Here is an 18,268-nt window from a genome sequence, read left to right as displayed (position 1 = left end):
ACATATCATTGAAAGAGAAATGTTACCGATACTTTCTTTTCAACACTTTCTCAAACATCCACTCTTCTATTTTCAAGATTTTCTCTAACACTCACTTCTTTATTGAATAAAATCAATGTGAATCCCTCCACTTATTTAGGATTCAAAGTATGATATTCATATTGATTTCATCCAATAAAATAAAATAATAGGTAGTAAAGAGAGTGTTATTTAACACTTCACAATTCATATCATACAAAATATGTAATATATCAATCAAACATTTGTTTTGTCAAGTAGTCTAGTGATTGGAGTTCACAAATTTTAAATGTGGGTGTCTGAAGTTCAAACCTCGACTTCTACATATGCAATATCCTTACTAACTGAATTAAATCGATCAACAACGTCTTTCTGATACATAAGTCAATCACATGTATCAACATTATTTAGGATTTCTCTAGCACTCCATATATTTATTCAAAATCATAAATCTGACATTGAGCAATGTCAGTCACATTATTAAAAAAAAAAAGGCTTAAATATGCTTTTCATCCCTGTAATTATAGGGCATTTGATTTTTCATCCATGAGCTTACTAATCCTCCCATTTTGCCCCTGCAATTACTAATCATTTGAAAATTCGTCCTAATTACAAAAATTTGCTGAGGTGGAGGGTAATTAGATACGTGGCATTTTGTGAATGGAGTTTTGTCAGGACACGTCAGCAGATGGCGAGGGAAATGACATTTTTGCCCTTAATGAGTCTGGACTCGCGCGCAATGACCATTTTACCCCTTCCTCCATCTTTTCTTCTTCACGTATTCTTCTCGCGCGCGTAATTATTTAGCTTAGCCATCTTTTGATGTTAATGTACCTATTGGCTTAGACCTTAATTATTTAGCTTAGCCATCTTTTAGGGTTTCAGACGTACGATTGAGAAGAAGAATACGTGAAGAAGAAAAGATGGAGGAAGGGGTAAAATGGTCATTGCGTGCGAGTCCATACTCGTTAAGGGCAAAAATGTCATTTCCCTCGCCATCTGCTGACGTGTCCTGACAAAACTCCATTCACCAAATGTCACGTATCTAATTACCCTCCACCTCAGCAAATTTTTGTAATTAGGACGAATTTTCAAATGATTAGTAATTGCAAGGGCAAAATGGAAGGATTAGTAAGTTCAAGAATGAAAAATCAAATGACCTATAATTACATGAATGAAAATCATATTTATACCAAAAAAAAAAAAACTAAAAGGGTTTATCATAGATCCGCTAATTCAAGTTTATCTATCAAACAAACAAAAAATTAACATTTTCTCAAAATCACAAAAATTATGATTTGATGATCAAAAAGGGAAACTATCAATCAAAGCCATGAAGCTTAATCATCCATTCCCTTCTTTTTCGGGTCTTGTGGTGTTTCGGATCAAAAAGGAATTTACTCATTGTTCTCACCGAAAGAAAATTTACTGGTAAAGTTTCAATCTTTTCTGTGATTTTGTGTTCTGTTATCTCTTATATATACTTTTTCTACGCTTCTTATTTGTAGTTAAGAAAAGGGTTGTTTCATAACTCTTTCTTTGGTTATGCTTTTGAAAATTCTTTACATTTCTGCATATTTTTCTGTTATTTTGATGTAGATTTCATTCCTTTTTTTGACCCTTTTGAGGAAATAATGTAAAAATTAATATTGCTTATGTTTTTATGAAACTACAGATTCAGCGGAAGAAAGGAACAAAATTTGTCGAAATTAATGTTTTAACTTGGAACTTGTTTGGCTATGTCTGTTTTTTCAACAAATGTGGGACAAACCAAGATTAAGAATGTTCCAATAGCTGTTACTCCTGAAAGATTTTGGTGTTTCAGAAAAGTCATAAGCCTCAAAATCCTATGAATAAAACCAAACCTTCGTCATGGAACGTCACTGTGCAAGTGAGTGATAGATGAGGTTCTGCACTTGCATCATCTACATTAGTGATTTCTGATGATCAACAATGTAGTATTGGTCCACAAAGGTCTTTAGCTGGAACATCTTTGGTTGCTGAGAGAGTATCTTTAGCTATTGAGTTTGGTGAACCTGGAACTTGTGATATGAAGGTGGTTTAATTAGAGATAGAAGGATTTTCTGTCAAGTTGAGTGTGCATAGGGATGTTCTGATAGAGAATAATGGTTTCTTTTCTGAAAAGATTCAGAAGCAATCGGATTTGTATTGTCTTCAAATCAGCGATCGTGAGGACGTTGGAATATATGTTGAAGCTGGTTGTTTGATGTACTGCAAGGAAATTAAACAGCAGCGAATGAAACAGAAGGTTTCTCGCATTCTTCAAATTCTCAAGGTGATTTTATATACAACTATCATCAATTTTAGTACCCGTTTCTGTTTAGTTATTTCATGATCCCTTATGATAAATTTTTCCGGCACCGTTACCTTGATAAATGGTTTCATTATACATGTGCTTTGGCTTGTAGATAGCTATTAACTACCGCTTCTAATGATTTGGTTTTCATTGCATTTACATACCAAATGCCACCACCAACTGCATATTCATTTATTATGGAGCATATACAAGTTTGAGTTTAGGAAATATGAATAATGACTTTTAAAAGCTATTTATAGATACATATTTATTGGGAGCCCTTGATTATTTTTGTTACATGATCTCCTCCATTCTATGAAGAGTTGCATACAAAGTAAACTTGTGATGTAAATATCATTTATATAGATGGTGATAAAACAAACCTTTTGTTCGATACTGAATTGGAATTAGAGATTTTTTTAAGCTATAGTTAATGGGTATACTTGTGTACAATCAAGCAAAGCCCCAAATTTTGTTACAAGATCATTATGGTAATTAAGCTGTATTGTCTTTTATTTGATAGTGGTAAAAAGGGTGTTGTCAAGTTGGCATGGTTTATTTAGAAGCATAATTATTTGTTTTGGAAAAACATGCTGGAAATTTGACGTGCTTATTGCTCTACCAGTAAGATAAGCTAATTTTGGATTCTTGTTGCAGTTAATTAAATTTTTGAAAGGCTTGGTCGGTCGGTGGAGTCATGTTCATTTTTTCATTCCATGCTGTGAATGCATTTCATGGCTGTGCAAGTTTCTCTTGGCCTCATATTCCACCTACTTTAGATGTCATGGCTTGGCTAAAACTGTGTGGACTAATAGGTCTGCTAATTGTTCAAGGAACTGTAATGGCAAGTGCCATTTCATTGGTGGAAGAAATGCTTTTCAGGTCATGGAATCATAATTTCAGGGCTGGCATTTTCTTTTGTGCAGAGGTTTGTCTTCTCTCTAGAGTTATGTTTTGCCTATGTTATTTATGTGTGTATTATACATGCATTACACTTCAGGTTTTACTGGACAATTAACTCTTTTTTTTATTCTTCCTTCTCCGAGTAATCTTGTTAAAATATCTCAGTTTTTGTTTTCCATTTGTCTTTCTTTTTGTCCTTGTACGTTTGTTTGCTCCATTGAGAAATTGTGAGAAAAGAAGTGTTTGGAAGATTGAATTAAGGAGAGAAGAAGTGTTTGAATGAGTGAGAGATTGAGATGAGATATATTGAAGGGAAATGTCGTACCACATAAAACTTTTATCCTGGTTTGGCACACAATGAAAGTTGGTGAAGTCGGTAAGGATTCAACTCATATAAGGGTCTTGCTGGGGAGTGATAATATGTAAGTACATTTGTAAGCGCTTTTTGCCTTAGTGAGTTCTAGAGACTCGACTGACCCAAACTAGTGTTCCATGTATTAACATCAGCCAGATTCTCTTTTGAAGCAACTTTTTCAGCCACAATTTCTTTTGACTCAATCATGTCTCTAATAAAGTGCAAACGAATGTCAATGTGCTTTGTCCTCTAATGATACACTTGATGATTTTCCATGTGGATGACACTTTGACTATCAAATGTATCTTCACACATTCTTGAGCAATTCCTAATTCACCAGTCATCCCTTTTCAACTATATGGCTTTCTGTACCCCTTTAACAAGGGCAATCTACTCCGCTTGAGTTGTAGATAATGTCACCACAAATTGTTGATTTGTCTTCCAACTAACCGCCTTGCCTAATAATGTAAACACAAATGCTGATAAAGATTTCCTGCTGTCCAAATTGCTTGCATAGTCCGCATGCACATACCTTGCCAAAACGTCTTCCTCCTAAGTTGTTCTTGTGCATTTCAAACCGTCTTTCATTGATCTATTCAAGAATCTCAAAATCCATTTACTATGACAAAAAGTAATGAAAGCACCAATTGTTAGGTCTTTGTTAAAATTAAGAATCTTTAGATATATTCCTTTAATTCTACAACTTCCTAGATTGAGTGTTATTACTCCTAGAGTATTCAACTTTCTAGGCTAGTGCTTACTAAATAGCATTCAATGTATTTATTGTAAAATCATTATAAATACAAGATGTGTGATCTCATTATAGACACAGAGTTTACACATACTTAACATATTTTAATTAAAGCACTAATGATAGCAGTAGCAATTGTAATTAGGGTTAGAGTAGACTAAAGGCTATTTCCAGATAAGAGAATTTGTCATTCAGAGGGAAGGTTTTTTGGTTTTAATTTGTTGCCTTATTCATTCATTAACTGATGGCTATATAGCCTTGGAGAATTCCTACAATATGAGATCACGTGACAGGTGTTGACATCTCTTAGGCCTTATCTATTACTGCTTGTTGTACTGTTTCTAGTCCTAGTTTATAGGGATATTTTCTTCTCCCTTCAGCCAAACCCCAAACAGTCTCAATCCCTTTCCACATTCACGTACCACATTGTCATCATCATCATCCGTATCATGGCTGGACCCATTTGTTCTTTTGCCGAGGATATGGTTAATTTGTTCAGCCCCGATGTTGAGATTGCCCTAAAGATAAGGTAGCAATTCTTCGCACTTCTTCTTCGTGAGTGCCAGTTCACCGGTTAATTTCTCGTTATCCATTTTGAGTCTCTTGTTCTCAATCGATAAGTCTGATCGGTCCATGGATCCAGTCGAAGTGGATCCCGTATCTTCAACACCAGAGTTCGAAGGCGAGTTCCCGCCAACTCCAACAGATCTTACAGCTGTTGGGTACTGGGTCTTCCGACGCTTGATTGTCATAAATACAAGATGTGTGATCTCAAGCGTCGGAAGACCCAGTACCCAGCAGCTGTAAGATCTGTTGGAGTTGGCGGGAACTCACCTTCAAACTCTGGTGCTGAAGATATGGGATCCACTTCGACTGGATCCGTGGACCGATCAGACTTATCCATTAAGAACAAGAGACTCAAAATGAATAACGAGAAATTAACCGATGAACTGGCACTCGCGAAGAAGAAGAATTGCTAGCTTATCTTCAGTGCGATCTCAACATCGGGGCTGAACAAATTAACCATATCCTCGGCAAAGGAACAAATGGGTCCAGCCATGATACGGATGATGACAATGTGGAAAGGGATTGAGACTGTTTGGGGTTTGGCTTCAAGGGAAAAGAAAATATCTTTATAAACTAGGATTGGCAACAGTACAATGAGCTGTAATAGATAAGGCCTAAGAGCTGTCAACACCTGTTTTCAACTATTGAAATTATCCATCCATTTGGGCTTTCCTTCTCACTCTCTTTTCATCGGTCTGATTGGGCCTTTTGTTGTTATTATGTCCATTAGTGTTGTGCGGACCTTCTGCTATAAGCACCCCCGTATCATTTGCCTTTCAATGTTCTTGTAAATTGCAAGGTTACCAATGCATTTGCCATAAACCGACTCACTATGCTAACCGCATATGCTAAATCTGGCCTAATACAAACCATGCCATACCCGATGCTTCTAACCCTAGCTTTATGGGGAGTACCATCCATCTTCTTTTTCTTATCCTCAGATGGAGGACATTACGTAACCGACAACTTTGTGTGATGACCCAAAGGAGTGCTAATGGATCTTAGAATCACTCATTCTAAACCGATTCACCTCTTTCTTCAAGTAACCATATTGAGACGAGAACAATTCACCTTTTACTATGTTTCTTACGATACCAATACCAAGAATCCTTTTTGCCGCACCAAGATACTTCTTCTCAAATTCACTGTTTAGTCTCTCTTTGAGCTTTCTGATCTCTCTTTGAGCACCCAAAGAAGTAGCTCTCACGCCACGTCATCCCTTACACAGATGTGGGCAAGTCGGGTTGTCTTCATACTGGGTTAGATAGTTGGACCTGTTTATTATCCAATCTTTATTTAAATTAGGCGTTTTAGACCCATACCATTACATACACAAATTGAAGTCATCAATATAAAAAGTTTCTGTCTACAATTTCTTTCTATATCACTTTTGTAAAAGTATATTAAAATTAATAATATAATATGAAAAAAATGGCACTTTATCATTAAATACCGGCATAATATGAGAAAATGTTATCATCTCAACTACTAAAATTGTCTTTATTTCACCAACAAAATTGTCTTTGTTGTACCCAAACTTTTTGGTGAATAAAGGTACAGAAAGAGTGTGTAAAAGGTGATACCTGGCCTTCTGCCTTTGGCACATGAAAACTGATGCTACCAACACAGCTCTGGAGTAGTATTTGACACAGCACACTTTTCAACAAAAATAATAAATTATGAGTATAGGATATGCATTGACAGTGTAAAATGATTTTATATTGTAATTCAATAACAATTGTGTATTTTCTCAAATCACCCACTACTTTACAATTTAATAGTTGCGCTCACCTTTCAAATTTTGGTAATGGTGGCTCATTTTCATTTAGTATCAAAGATACTCCCTCTCCCCAATGAAGGTAGTACTCTCTTTCCTTAGTTTTTCTTTTATTTCCATTCTATATCACTTTTGTAAAAGTATATTGAAACGAATGATATAACATGAGAAAATGGCAGTTTATCATCAATTACCGGTGCAATACCTGCTATATGTTGTCATCTTAACTCAAAAAATGTCTTTATTGTACCCAATTTTTTGTCTTTGGCACCTGAAATAAGCGTAAAGATAGAGTGTGTAAATGGTGATATCCTGGTCTTCTGCCTTTAGCACATGAAAACGATGCTACCAAGACAACTCACGACTCAGGAGTAGTAGTAGTAACGTTTTCTTCTGACACACCACACTTTTCAGTTGGCTTTTGCGCATAAAAGCCAACGAAGGATGACTCGGTTGGTAAGAAATTGACTCATCCATATGGTTGTGGGTTCAACTCCCGCTGCCAATGTGAGGTCTGTCTTGAACGGTGAGTCCAACTCACTAAACTTTTTTCTTTTTCAAAATAAAAATAAAAATGAAATAGGACGCGCAATTGTGTATTCTTTCAAATCACCGCACTACACTACACTTTCATGGTATGACATGGAGAAATAGTTAATTCATATTGGATGTTGGTGTAAATTATTAATTAATTAATACCCATAGGAAAATAAAATCATATTTCCATCGATTCAAATTTTTGTCTCATCCTTTAATTTTCAATTCCCTGGTGAATTTTTACCAAAACAAAATCCTTAGGTGGGAAAGATAAATAATAAAATAAAAATTAGTAAAAAAAAAACCTAGGTAATTGTCATTATATATACTCTCATTCACTATTCATTAGCCGATGCAGAGAGTGTGTGAGATATCACTTTACATTTTTCATTTTCATTTTTCATAAAATTTCCCATCCACTCCACTTCAGGAGATGCAGCTCTACATATGGCAGTGGGAATTGCAAAACACAATTTTAGGGTATTGAATCAGTGACATACTGACATGTATGATAGATTGGTGAGTTATCAACTTTAAACTGACGGTGCATATATCTATAATTTCTTTAATATATATTGAAGACACATTAAGTATTTTTTTCTTGATACATTATCTTACCCAAATACATTTTCATTTTCCACAGATTCAATGTCATAAAGTAGTGACTGCACATGAGGATTAGGATATTACCTTTACTGATGATGCTACTGCAGTAAGAATATAAATTACTCGCTATCATCATCCCTCTCCTCGTCCTCCTCATCATCAACGTTGTCGTCGTCGTCATCATGTGTTATTATTTACATCTGCAATGAATTTCTCGCTGCATGAATTTTCCCATCCACTCCACTTCATCACTCCCATGGTCCCCAATTCATTTCTCTCTGCATAAATTTTCCCCCTCAATTTCTTTGAAGGTAGAATATTATTATTTACATCTGTTCCCTTCATGTTACATATATTCTCTGAAATTTTTGTTACAATATTTTGTATACTTTATCCTTATAATAAAAAAATCTTATAATCAAATTAAACAAGAATAATAATTTATATTTTTCTAATTGATTGCATAAAAAATCGATGATATGATTGATGCCCAGTTTTATATTTTTCTAATTACATAGTTTTTATTTTGTTTTTTTATAATTATCCCTGAATCTTGATCGGATCTTCGTTCAATTTTACAGATCGGTGCCTTGATTAGGAATTATCATTGTTCTACTGCTGGAGTTCAATCTGTATTGGTTTTGTGCTGTTTTGAATGTGCAAAGGATTCAAGGTTGAATCTTATTCATGGTGCTTTTTACAATCATTTAATTCCTAAGGATGATTTGTTTTTTTTATATATATATAACAAATAAGGATGATTAGTTTTTTTTTTGGGTGTAAAATGATGATTAATAATCAAAGATGGTTAGATCTGATAAATGAGAAAAATTAAAGATGATTATGAGCCCGTTTGTTACGAATTAAAATAAAAGTGATTTTGACATTCAATAATTTAGAGATTTCATGAAAGTAATAATCTATTTTGTGTTTGTTTATTGTAATAAAAATCACTTTTTTTGAGAAGCTACATTTAACAGCTTTTCATTTGAAGTTGTTTTTAGAATTTTTTTAGATTCTGATTTTTTTAAAAAGATGTAACAAACATATGCAATACTCTTAAAAGTGATTGTTTTTTAAAAAAGATTTTTTTTTTTCATTAAAAAAAGCTAAAACAAACAGGCTCTAGATTTGGATTTTGGAGTGTGATGTACTTGCCCAGCCCAGTATTAAATAACAAGATCTCAAAAAAAAAAAATTATAAAGATAAATGAGATCTCAGTTATTAGATCATTGCTACAATTTGGATATTGAATACTTTAAGCTAACTGAAACTATGTTTGTTTCTGTAGTTGGATAACTTTTAATGAGCAGTCATGCCTTTTGATAACAAAGATTCAGTCATGCCTATAGATTGTTTTGATGATTTTGTTTATTGTTAATGCATATTATCTTTTTTTGCATGAAGATATCTATTTTTTACGATATGTGATTCAGTACAAAATATTGTCAAATAACGGCTATACCGGTTCTATAGCGTTGTGGGGTGGTGAAATTAAAAAAATGGTCGTTATTTTCCATGCAGTTAACAACATTGTGACTATGTTTTGTCAAAAAAAAATGTTGTGACTATGAATTTAAGATTCATAGTTGATCTGAACTTGTTCGTTCTCTGTTAAAATAATCGATTTGATTGTTGTGTTATTTAGTAATAAAAGCCTTGTGCAAGCTAGTTATGCTTTATGTCATTAACTTACTTTTTTTTCTTCTTTCATGGAATGACTTTTGATAGAACAGTAATTAGATTGGAGCAGTCATCATGGCAATGCTTCATAATGAAGAACATATTTGTGTTGTAAATCGCGAATATGATATATCGAAAATGGATGATGAACTCAGCGACAGTTCAGTTGTAATGAAAGAGTCTGATATAGAAAACCAAAGGGATTCGCTTAGCTTGCAAGAATCTGCAGAAATGATCTCCTATAGCAGTGGAACAGTATCAAGGCCTGTGGATGAAATGGCTATTCAAATATTTGCAGAAGCTGGTACCAAGGATCGACAATGTCGAGCATATGTCAAAGACAAGGGAAGGCAGTGTGTGAGAACCGCAATTGGTAACAATATATACTGTTGTGCTCATTTCTCAAACAAAAGAGAAAGACGTCTTAAAGTAAGCACTCCCATTTGTGGAGGTACAACTGGTTCTGGTAATAGCTGTAAGTATCGTTCCCATCCTGGATTTTCTTTTTGTAAGAGACATTGGCACAAAGCCGAGACGGGCCAGACCTCAAATTCAAACCATCGTACATTAAAGAGGAAAGCTGAAGAAAATTGTGGTGGTTCCCAGAACCTGATTTGCACGGACTTGGTGTTGGCACATCCGGAAAGTGCATTGGAGATCAATCCAGTGTCGGTCATCAATGATGTTGATCCTTTCTTTGCAAAGAACATCTCAGGCGAAACGCTCAAGCTTTCTGGTAATGATCATAATGAAGACTCTTGTATTGATAATGAGAATGCTGTTAAGGAAAAATTAGGGTCGTCGCGAAAGGTTATAGTGTTATGCAATGACATAAGCTTTGCGGCGGAATCAACTCCTGTGATATGTGTAGTAGATCTACAAGTACTAAATTATCTTTGTGAGCAAGAGCGATATGTATATCTTCCTAAGCCTTGGGAGATGTTTACCTATGTGACAAAGCCGATTCTTGATCGATTGCGTAGTCTTGATTCTGAGGTATTTATATCTTTGATTTAATTTTTCTATGATCAAACTGTAATGATACAGCAGTTCATTTCTAGTATAGGAAAATAAATGTTTTTTGTTTCTTTTATTTTTCAAAAATAGCTTCTATGTAGTTGTGTTTTATTAAGGAGCTAAATCGGACGGAATTCTATCATTGAAAACTCACAAGAATACAGATTTTGGCATTTAAAAAAAAAATTGGAGCTAGAGAATGTTTTCAAAGAAAAAACACTTCATCCTTGTGGTTTTTTTCCCGACAATATTTAACCTACTATTTTGTTAGCAGGATCTGCATCTGTCTTGTAATTGCTTATCTTCTACTTGCTGTCCTGAAACGTGTGATCACGTATACCTTTTTGATGAAGAAAAGGACATATTTGGGAAACCAATGGCCGGAAGGTTCGCATACGATGTAAATGGTCGAATCATATTGGAGGTAAACTATTTCCATTAATTGTAAACTACAATATATCCCTAACCCAAGCTGTTCTGAATATGTTAAGCATTGTTTGTTCACACCATATCAAGAATATGCTAAAATCCTAACATATTCATTTTGTAGGTATTTTATTTACTTTTTTAGAATTACCTAGTAGAATTTACATCTTACATTTCTCTTTTCTATTTCTGTATTATTAATCTGTAACTAATTTTTTCCAATGCTGGAAATTCCTCAAAAAACTTCAGGAAGGTAGTCTTGTCTTCGAGTGCAACGATAAGTGCGGATGCAATAAAACCTGTCCAAACAGAATATTGCAGAACGGAGTTCGTGTTAAATTAGAGGTTTTTATGACAGAGAAAAAGGTGGCAACTATTCTTCTTTTAATAAATTCACAATGACTCTCAAAAAGCTTTTTATGTTGACGTTTGTTATCTGATTCACAGGGATTCGGAGTAAGGGCTGGTGAAGCTATTTTGCGTGGCACGTTTGTGTGTGAGTACATTGGTGAAGTTTTAGAGCAGCAGGAGGCACACAACAGACGCGGAAGGTTTACATTTATTCCAAGACGTAATTTCTTCTTTTGTTTGCTTGATGTTTCTTCCTTTTTGCTGACTTGGCCTGTTTTAATACCAAATATAGCAAAGAAAATTGCAGTTATTTCTTAGACATTGATGCTCGTGCTAACCATACGAGTAGATTGGTCGAAGGACATCCCCGATATGTCATTGATTCTACTACATATGGAAATGTGTCTAGGTTCATCAATAACAGGTGAGCATAGATTTGATAAGACAAAAAATTAACATGGTGCAATTTGTTCATTTTTAATTGGCAACATCTTTAGGACTTTGATATTATTTCCTTGAACATAAGATGGTTTTGATATATTCTGAATATGATTAAGCATAAGATTTTATTTCCAAAAAGTTATTAAATGTGTAGAAAATATTTCTAATTTGTTTCAGAGCTGATAAAAGAGTACAAACATTAATAATTACGTTTATATAAACTACTTTAAACTTAACAGACCTGATTAATGGGTTGAATACAGTTATTATACATAATTACAAAGTAAACGTATTTACAACTAAATGATTGGTGGGTTGCTATTATTGTTGTTGCAGTTGTTCACCCAATCTCGTGGATTACAAAGTTCTTGTAGAGGCCACGGATTGTAAGCATGCACATATCGGTCTTTACGCAAGTCGAGATGTGAGTACTGTCTCCTCTATATGCGCACATCACTTACTTTTACCGAACTGAAAAATTCCATTATTGTTATAACTTACTGCTTGATTGTGAATAGTTGACATCAATACAGATTAGATTTGACTTTGTTTCTTGTTAACAGATTGCTTTGGGTGAAGAATTAACATTTAATTATGACTATGAGCCTGTGCCCGGAGAAGGAGATTGTCTTTGTGGATCTTTGAAATGCTGAGGAAGCCTTTACTAGAACCTCGACATTTTTCTGTTGTTGTAAGTGTTTTAGACTGTCCAGTATATTGCGGGAATAAGTTGTTTGTGTGTGTAACATTTAAAGTGTCCAATATGGAAATTATGTATGTGTAACATTGAATGGTTGTATTTTAGATTGTCTCCTAAAAGATGAGACACGTTGAACATCTATTTGATGCAGGATACCTATGAATCGAAGTATAATTTGTCAACTGTCTTCGACATACTTGATCATATTCACAGTCAGTTTGTTATAGATTAAAATGAAAGTTGCTTTGATTTAAAAAAATTTAGGAAACCTTAATTAGCCCACTTTTATTCCCTTTTCTATTGCTTTATTCTCTAATTTTTCTCCACCTAAATGCATGTATCTATGCAATAATTAGGGAATGCCCTTCTGAATTTAAGGATGTTTGGGTTGGGTAAATTGTTATATTTGTTTTCTTCTCATTTGTTTATCTGTTGCAGGAATGTATATGTATCAAATATTTCCACTTATCTTGCCTCCCTAAATTTTTTGGCAAAATAACTTGCAAAGTTAGGTTGCTTGTCAATTTTGTGATGATTACTATTGAAAATTGAAAAATTAAATTTTGCATTGACCCAATAGCGATCGGATGTGATTGTTTTGATTTCTTCCGGTTTATCAGATGTCTAAGTTTGAATCTGGCTTGAAGATGCATCAACCTTAAAACTCTTAAGGGAGAGTTGTGCCAAACATGTATAAGTATTTTGGATATACCAATAAAAATTGTTTGATGTATTCACAACTCAACATAATATTTTGTGGCTCTTAAAAAAAATCATATTTATGGTAATAAATTTATTTAAACTCTTTACAGACAGTAGTATATTGAATGTGTTTAATCAAGTTACTTATCCAAACTGGTCCTTAGTTTGTTGCATTTTTACTTTTTGGTTGTGATAGTTCCCTAAATTATTGCTAATGAGGAATTTTCGAAATTGGAACGCCAAATGCAGTATTTGCCTCATACAAATCTCAAAGGAACATAGAATGTGATCATACCCTACCAAAGTTTCAATTGTCAAGGACAATTCTGTTGCCGGTTTTCTAACTGAATTATTATTATACGATAGTATCTTATCCGAGCTAAATGAGTGTGAGTAAACGAGGGCAATTGGTTTGTTCAAATTGGTTGTGTTGACATAATTTGTGAGATTAATGAAGCAAGCGCATGAATGGAGTGGAATAATTTGTGAGATTAATAATACTCCATTATTTTTTCAGCCATTATTTTTACAATAACTAAACTGGTACAAGCAAGGTAAGTAGGCAACAATTGTAGAATGAGAAAATTAATCCGTGGCATGTTGCACATAATCAAGGGCAAAGGTGGAAAAAGAAAAAATATATGATCAAGGTTTGAAGCCAACGCTTTCACTTATCTATGTGGGTTTATAATGGCTTATTAAAAAAAAAATCCCAACTCTTTTCTTTGCATCCTTGGAAAGAAGAATAAAGTTTATGGGTCCATGCCCTCTCTCTATTTCAATTCAAACCAAACAAGAGAAATTCAACATTTCTCTTCAACTTCTCTTCCCTATTTCAACCATACCAAACACACAGTGTTAGTGTGTTCTAATATTTCCTTGCTTGTGAATCATATAAAGTCAAACTCTTATTTCGACATGCAAGAATTTGTGATTTTAAAATGTTTGTTTGTTCAGGTTCATGTGTTTAATGCTCCTTGTATATTTTGGTAGAGTCCCATCCACAGGCTCATGAATTTTATCGAGATGACTTATAATAAGAGTTGGAGTAGATTTTGGTTAGAGAGTGACTCTTTCGTTACTATGGCTTTCAAAAGTTATAATATATTCTTTTGCATCTAAGGAACAAATGGTTGAATTGTATTTACAAAGTTCACAAAAAAACATGCAATTTAACATTTTCGTATTTTTAGAGAGGGCAACTAGTATGCTGACATAATTGCTTCTATTAGACTTCAACAAAAATGTATGTTTTGGATGGGTTCTACTATACTTTGAATTTTAGATTTTCAAATTATAGTATATAATGATTTATTAAATTCAAACTATTTTATTGACGTTGATCTTTTTTTAAGAACTCTCTTTTCCTTGTTGTTTTTGCTGTTCTTTGTTCTACACTCTTTTTTACTAGTTAAGTTTTACCTTTCTGATAGGTTTTTCCGACGAAAATTGATGTATACACATGTCGTTTGGTTGAGAAACACATGTAAAAGACGAAAATATCCCTCAGTAGTTAACTGCCGAAGAAAAATAAAACCGGCTGCAGTTAACTATCGAGGAAAAGCAATTTAAAAAAAATAAAAAATCTCCTTCGGCACTTAAGTACCGAGGAGTTGTTTCTGGCTTTTTAATTACCGTTTGTCTCTCTCCTTGGTCTCCCTCTTTTCTTGTCTCCTCCCATTTATTCTAGATAAAGAGAGGTTTATTCAATCTGATCAAATTAAATATTGAGCTGAATCGGTGGTTGTAATAATTCACTTTATGTGTGACATGAATTGCTTTTTCTCACAAACAATCTTTCCTTCATACTCCACCCACTTTGCATTTTGGAAAAACATCTTTCACAAATATTTACATTAATTTATTTTGGGTTTCAATTCACGTACCGTCAATAAGTTCTACATTTGCCATATTTGTGTGATATTTACATTGCATATGTCCATGCAAATTTAATTAGCATTTAAAATTCTTAAACTTTAAGAATTCACCAAAAAATAGTTTAAACTTTAAGAAAATACATTGCAGACGCCTGCAAAAACAAAAATAATGAAATAATTATTAAAATTTTAATTTTTGTGCGCCTCACATGTTGCATATGGAGATTAATAGTTGCTAACTTACCTATAACATGATAATAATAAATAAATAAAAACTGTAAGAAACAATAGTTGCTAACTTGCCCATTAGACTTGATTTTAAAAAGCTAGAAACAACTCCTTGGTACTTAAGTGTGAAGGAGATTTATTTTTGAAAATTAATTTTCCTCGGCAATTAACTGCAGCCGATTTTATTTTTTCTAGACAGTTAACTACCGAAAGGTATTTTCGTCTTTTACATGTGTTTCTCAGCCAAACAATATGTGTATACAACAATTTTCTTTTCCGACAAGGTCAGACTATGAGTTCCTTTGGTTATCTACTTATCTTGGCTTAAGTTTTGGTGTAGTCCCTAGCCCCATTCCCCCAAGTACTTTTTTTTTATTTAATATTTCTAGAGTACTATAATGATATGTGGTGGTAAAGAGGTGTCAACATAGTTAACATGTTTTACTTTTTAATGTGACACTTTTGTACTCTTTTTTGTTTTACTTTTTATTAATAAAATCATCATTTTTTTTTTTTGCAGCAAAATTGTTTTTTAGCTTACCATGTTATTGGTATAATTTTTCACCACCGCTTTATGATGACTAATTTTCATTAGAAAACTTGCGAATCACACAAGGTGGATTCTTTTCTTTTAACTCGATTTTTTCCATGGAAAAGAATCAAAGATTGCACCCCTACCTATCAAAAGGGTCAAATTCAATACTCCACCAGTTTATTATTTGTATTTTCAGCTAATTAATCTATTTATTTACTGTTCTCGTGAGTTTAGCTTAGTTGATAGGGACAATGCATAATTTATGCAAGGTCCAGGGTTCAAATCCCGGCAAACAAAAAAATCTACTTATTTGCTAGTTTAAAAGTTAAAAGGGTTTGACAATTATTATCAAGTTTTTTGTTCACTAGATATCTCTCATTGAACACTTCAGAAAAATAATTTGTACTTGCACTAATCAATAATGAGTCATGTTTGGTGATTAATGTAAGCGTTTTATTAACAAGTGGAAGTTTTGTACTAAAAATAACATATTTTTTTAATTTTTAATGTTCAATGAGGGATAATTGTTATATTTGCTTCTTTAATAGGTGTCATTAAGATATTTGTTAGAATTTTCTTTAATGTAATTTGCCAGGTCTCTTTACTATAACAACTAAGTCTTATCCACTAAATATGGTCGACTATATAGATCAAATAATGTCATAAATCATATTTCGATCCGACTCATTTATTCCTCTAATGATATGACTATTCTTCATTTGATATACTATTTAATATTGGATCTACAAGTCTTCTCTACATGCCTAAGTTACCTAAGTGTTAAAACAGGTTTAACAAGACAAGGATGAAGCGCAAATAAAGCCTCTAATTTTTATTATCCGCGAGTCTCTACTAAATCAACAATTTTTTAGCGCCAACTCCAACCTCACGTGTAAGTACCATGCAAGTGTTTTTTAAGCCTTGAGGTCTGTCTTAACCCTGGTGAGTCCCCGGAGTCAAACTCACTTAAATTTTTCTTTTAAAAAAAATAAAAATGAAATAGGATGCACATTTACGATGTAAATTTTTTTTATACTATCATCCAATATCAATTGTGTATTCTGTCAAATCACCCCACTACACTACACTTACATGGTATGACGTGGAGAAATAGTTAATTCATATTAGATGTTAGTGTAAACTATTAATTAATTATTAATACTTAAAAAATAAAATAAAATCATATTTCCAACCATTCAACTTTTTGTCTCATCTTTTAAATTTCAATTCTCTAGGTGAATTTTTACCAAAACAAATCTCTTTAGGACAGAAAAGATAAATAATAAAATAAAAATTAGTAAAAAATAACCTAAGTAATTGTCATTATATATAACTAGCGAAAAGACGAGCATTCACATTTGAAAATTATGAAGGGTGTTTTTTCATGAAATTTTGATTTTTATTAAAACTAAAAAAATATAAATGTTTGTTGCTTTCAAGTTATAAAAAAAAAAAAACTAACCATGATTATTTATTTCAACAACACCGACAATAATACAATATTAGAAAAAAAATAATCTAAATTCTTTTTTAATGACGCCAACAACAATTTTATTTTAGAAAAAGTTGTTTAAGGATATAATTGGAATGATGAAAAAGTAAGTATAAATATACTCTTATAGTTTGTTACACTTTTTAAATGATAAAGGAAAAAAAAAATATTCATGTCGTGTTTGTTACATTTATTTTAATATTTAAATTTATTCTTATCTATTTATTACATGTGTTATTTGTATTGAAAATTAAGGATATTTTTGGAAAGAAAATTCAACCCAAAAGTGCTGAAAAATGTAGTTTTCTTTATATATATAATATAGATTTCATTCACTATTCATTAGCTGGTCCGGAGTAAGTAAGACATCACTTTATATTTTTCATTTTCATTTGACATAAAATTTTCTATCCACTCCACATCATCACTCTCATATGGTCCCTAGTTCATTTCTCTTTGTATGAATTTTCCCCCTCAACTTTTTTGAAGGTAGTATGTTATTATCTACAACTGTTCCCTTCATGTTAAGCATGTTCTTTGAAAATTTTGCTTAGCCACTGTCTGTCTAAATTTTGTTAAAATGTTCTGTATACTCATAGTCAAATTAAACAAGAATAATAATTTATATTTTTCTAATTGATTGCTTAAAAAATCTATATGATTGATGCAAAGATAGGGCCAAAAGGCCAAAGTGCCCATTGAAACGATATGGCACGAAATCAGGTACATACTCTCATTTTGAGAAATATCTTCAAAACATCTTGAGATTCCATTGACTCAAATATAGGATGTCTTTGCAGGTACATATCCCCGTATTGGTGAAGGACAACCTTCAACTACCATAAACCATCGTTAAAAGTTGAAACTACTTCGTACTTACTGTGACCAACTCTTATGTTCTCCGACAAGTATATAAAAGTTTCTGATTGGATTTAGACCGTCATTTCTATGTCACATGGACACAAAAGATTTCCAAAGATAAAT

The 18,268-nt window shown here is 32.9% G+C and overlaps 1 protein-coding gene across 4 annotated transcripts; it reads left to right on the top strand.

Moving 5' to 3' along the window:
• Positions 1–1,211: 1,211 nt before the first annotated feature.
• LOC25501644 (histone-lysine N-methyltransferase SUVR5) lies at positions 1,212–12,666 on the top strand. 4 transcript variants are annotated; one of them, XM_024773630.2, is made up of 13 exons: positions 1,212–1,449; positions 1,694–2,314; positions 2,993–3,263; positions 7,656–7,744; positions 7,869–8,142; positions 8,413–8,504; positions 9,569–10,511; positions 10,807–10,956; positions 11,208–11,324; positions 11,406–11,509; positions 11,602–11,733; positions 12,087–12,174; positions 12,314–12,666. In XM_024773630.2, exons 7-13 carry the CDS (start codon positions 9,591–9,593, stop codon positions 12,401–12,403), a joined length of 1,602 nt encoding a protein of 533 aa, XP_024629398.1. In that variant the 5' UTR covers positions 1,212–1,449; positions 1,694–2,314; positions 2,993–3,263; positions 7,656–7,744; positions 7,869–8,142; positions 8,413–8,504; positions 9,569–9,590; the 3' UTR covers positions 12,404–12,666. The 4 variants fall into 4 exon arrangements, with proteins under 4 accessions (XP_024629398.1, XP_024629399.1, XP_024629400.1 ...); XM_024773631.2 differs by having other exon boundaries at positions 9,564–10,511; XM_024773632.2 differs by lacking the exon at positions 7,656–7,744.
• Positions 12,667–18,268: the final 5,602 nt, after the last annotated feature.

Source organism: Medicago truncatula, chromosome 8 (genome assembly GCF_003473485.1).
Source record: "Medicago truncatula cultivar Jemalong A17 chromosome 8, MtrunA17r5.0-ANR, whole genome shotgun sequence".
NCBI classification, from domain to species: Eukaryota; Viridiplantae; Streptophyta; class Magnoliopsida; order Fabales; family Fabaceae; genus Medicago; species Medicago truncatula.
The sequence above is the reverse complement of the archived record's forward strand: the minus strand, read 5'-3'. Positions and strand labels throughout refer to the sequence as shown.

What these genes read in the sequence shown, in the direction of transcription:
- LOC25501644 (XM_024773632.2), top strand. Translation starts at nt 9,591, where the DNA reads ATGGCAATGCTTCATAATGAAGAACATATTTGTGTTGTAAATCGCGAA. An exon ending in GCACACAACAGACGCGGAAG is followed by an intron (nt 11,510 to 11,601) that starts GTTTACATTTAT and finishes TACCAAATATAG; the next exon opens with CAAAGAAAATTGCAGTTATT. An exon ending in GTCTTTACGCAAGTCGAGAT is followed by an intron (nt 12,175 to 12,313) that starts GTGAGTACTGTC and finishes TCTTGTTAACAG; the next exon opens with ATTGCTTTGGGTGAAGAATT.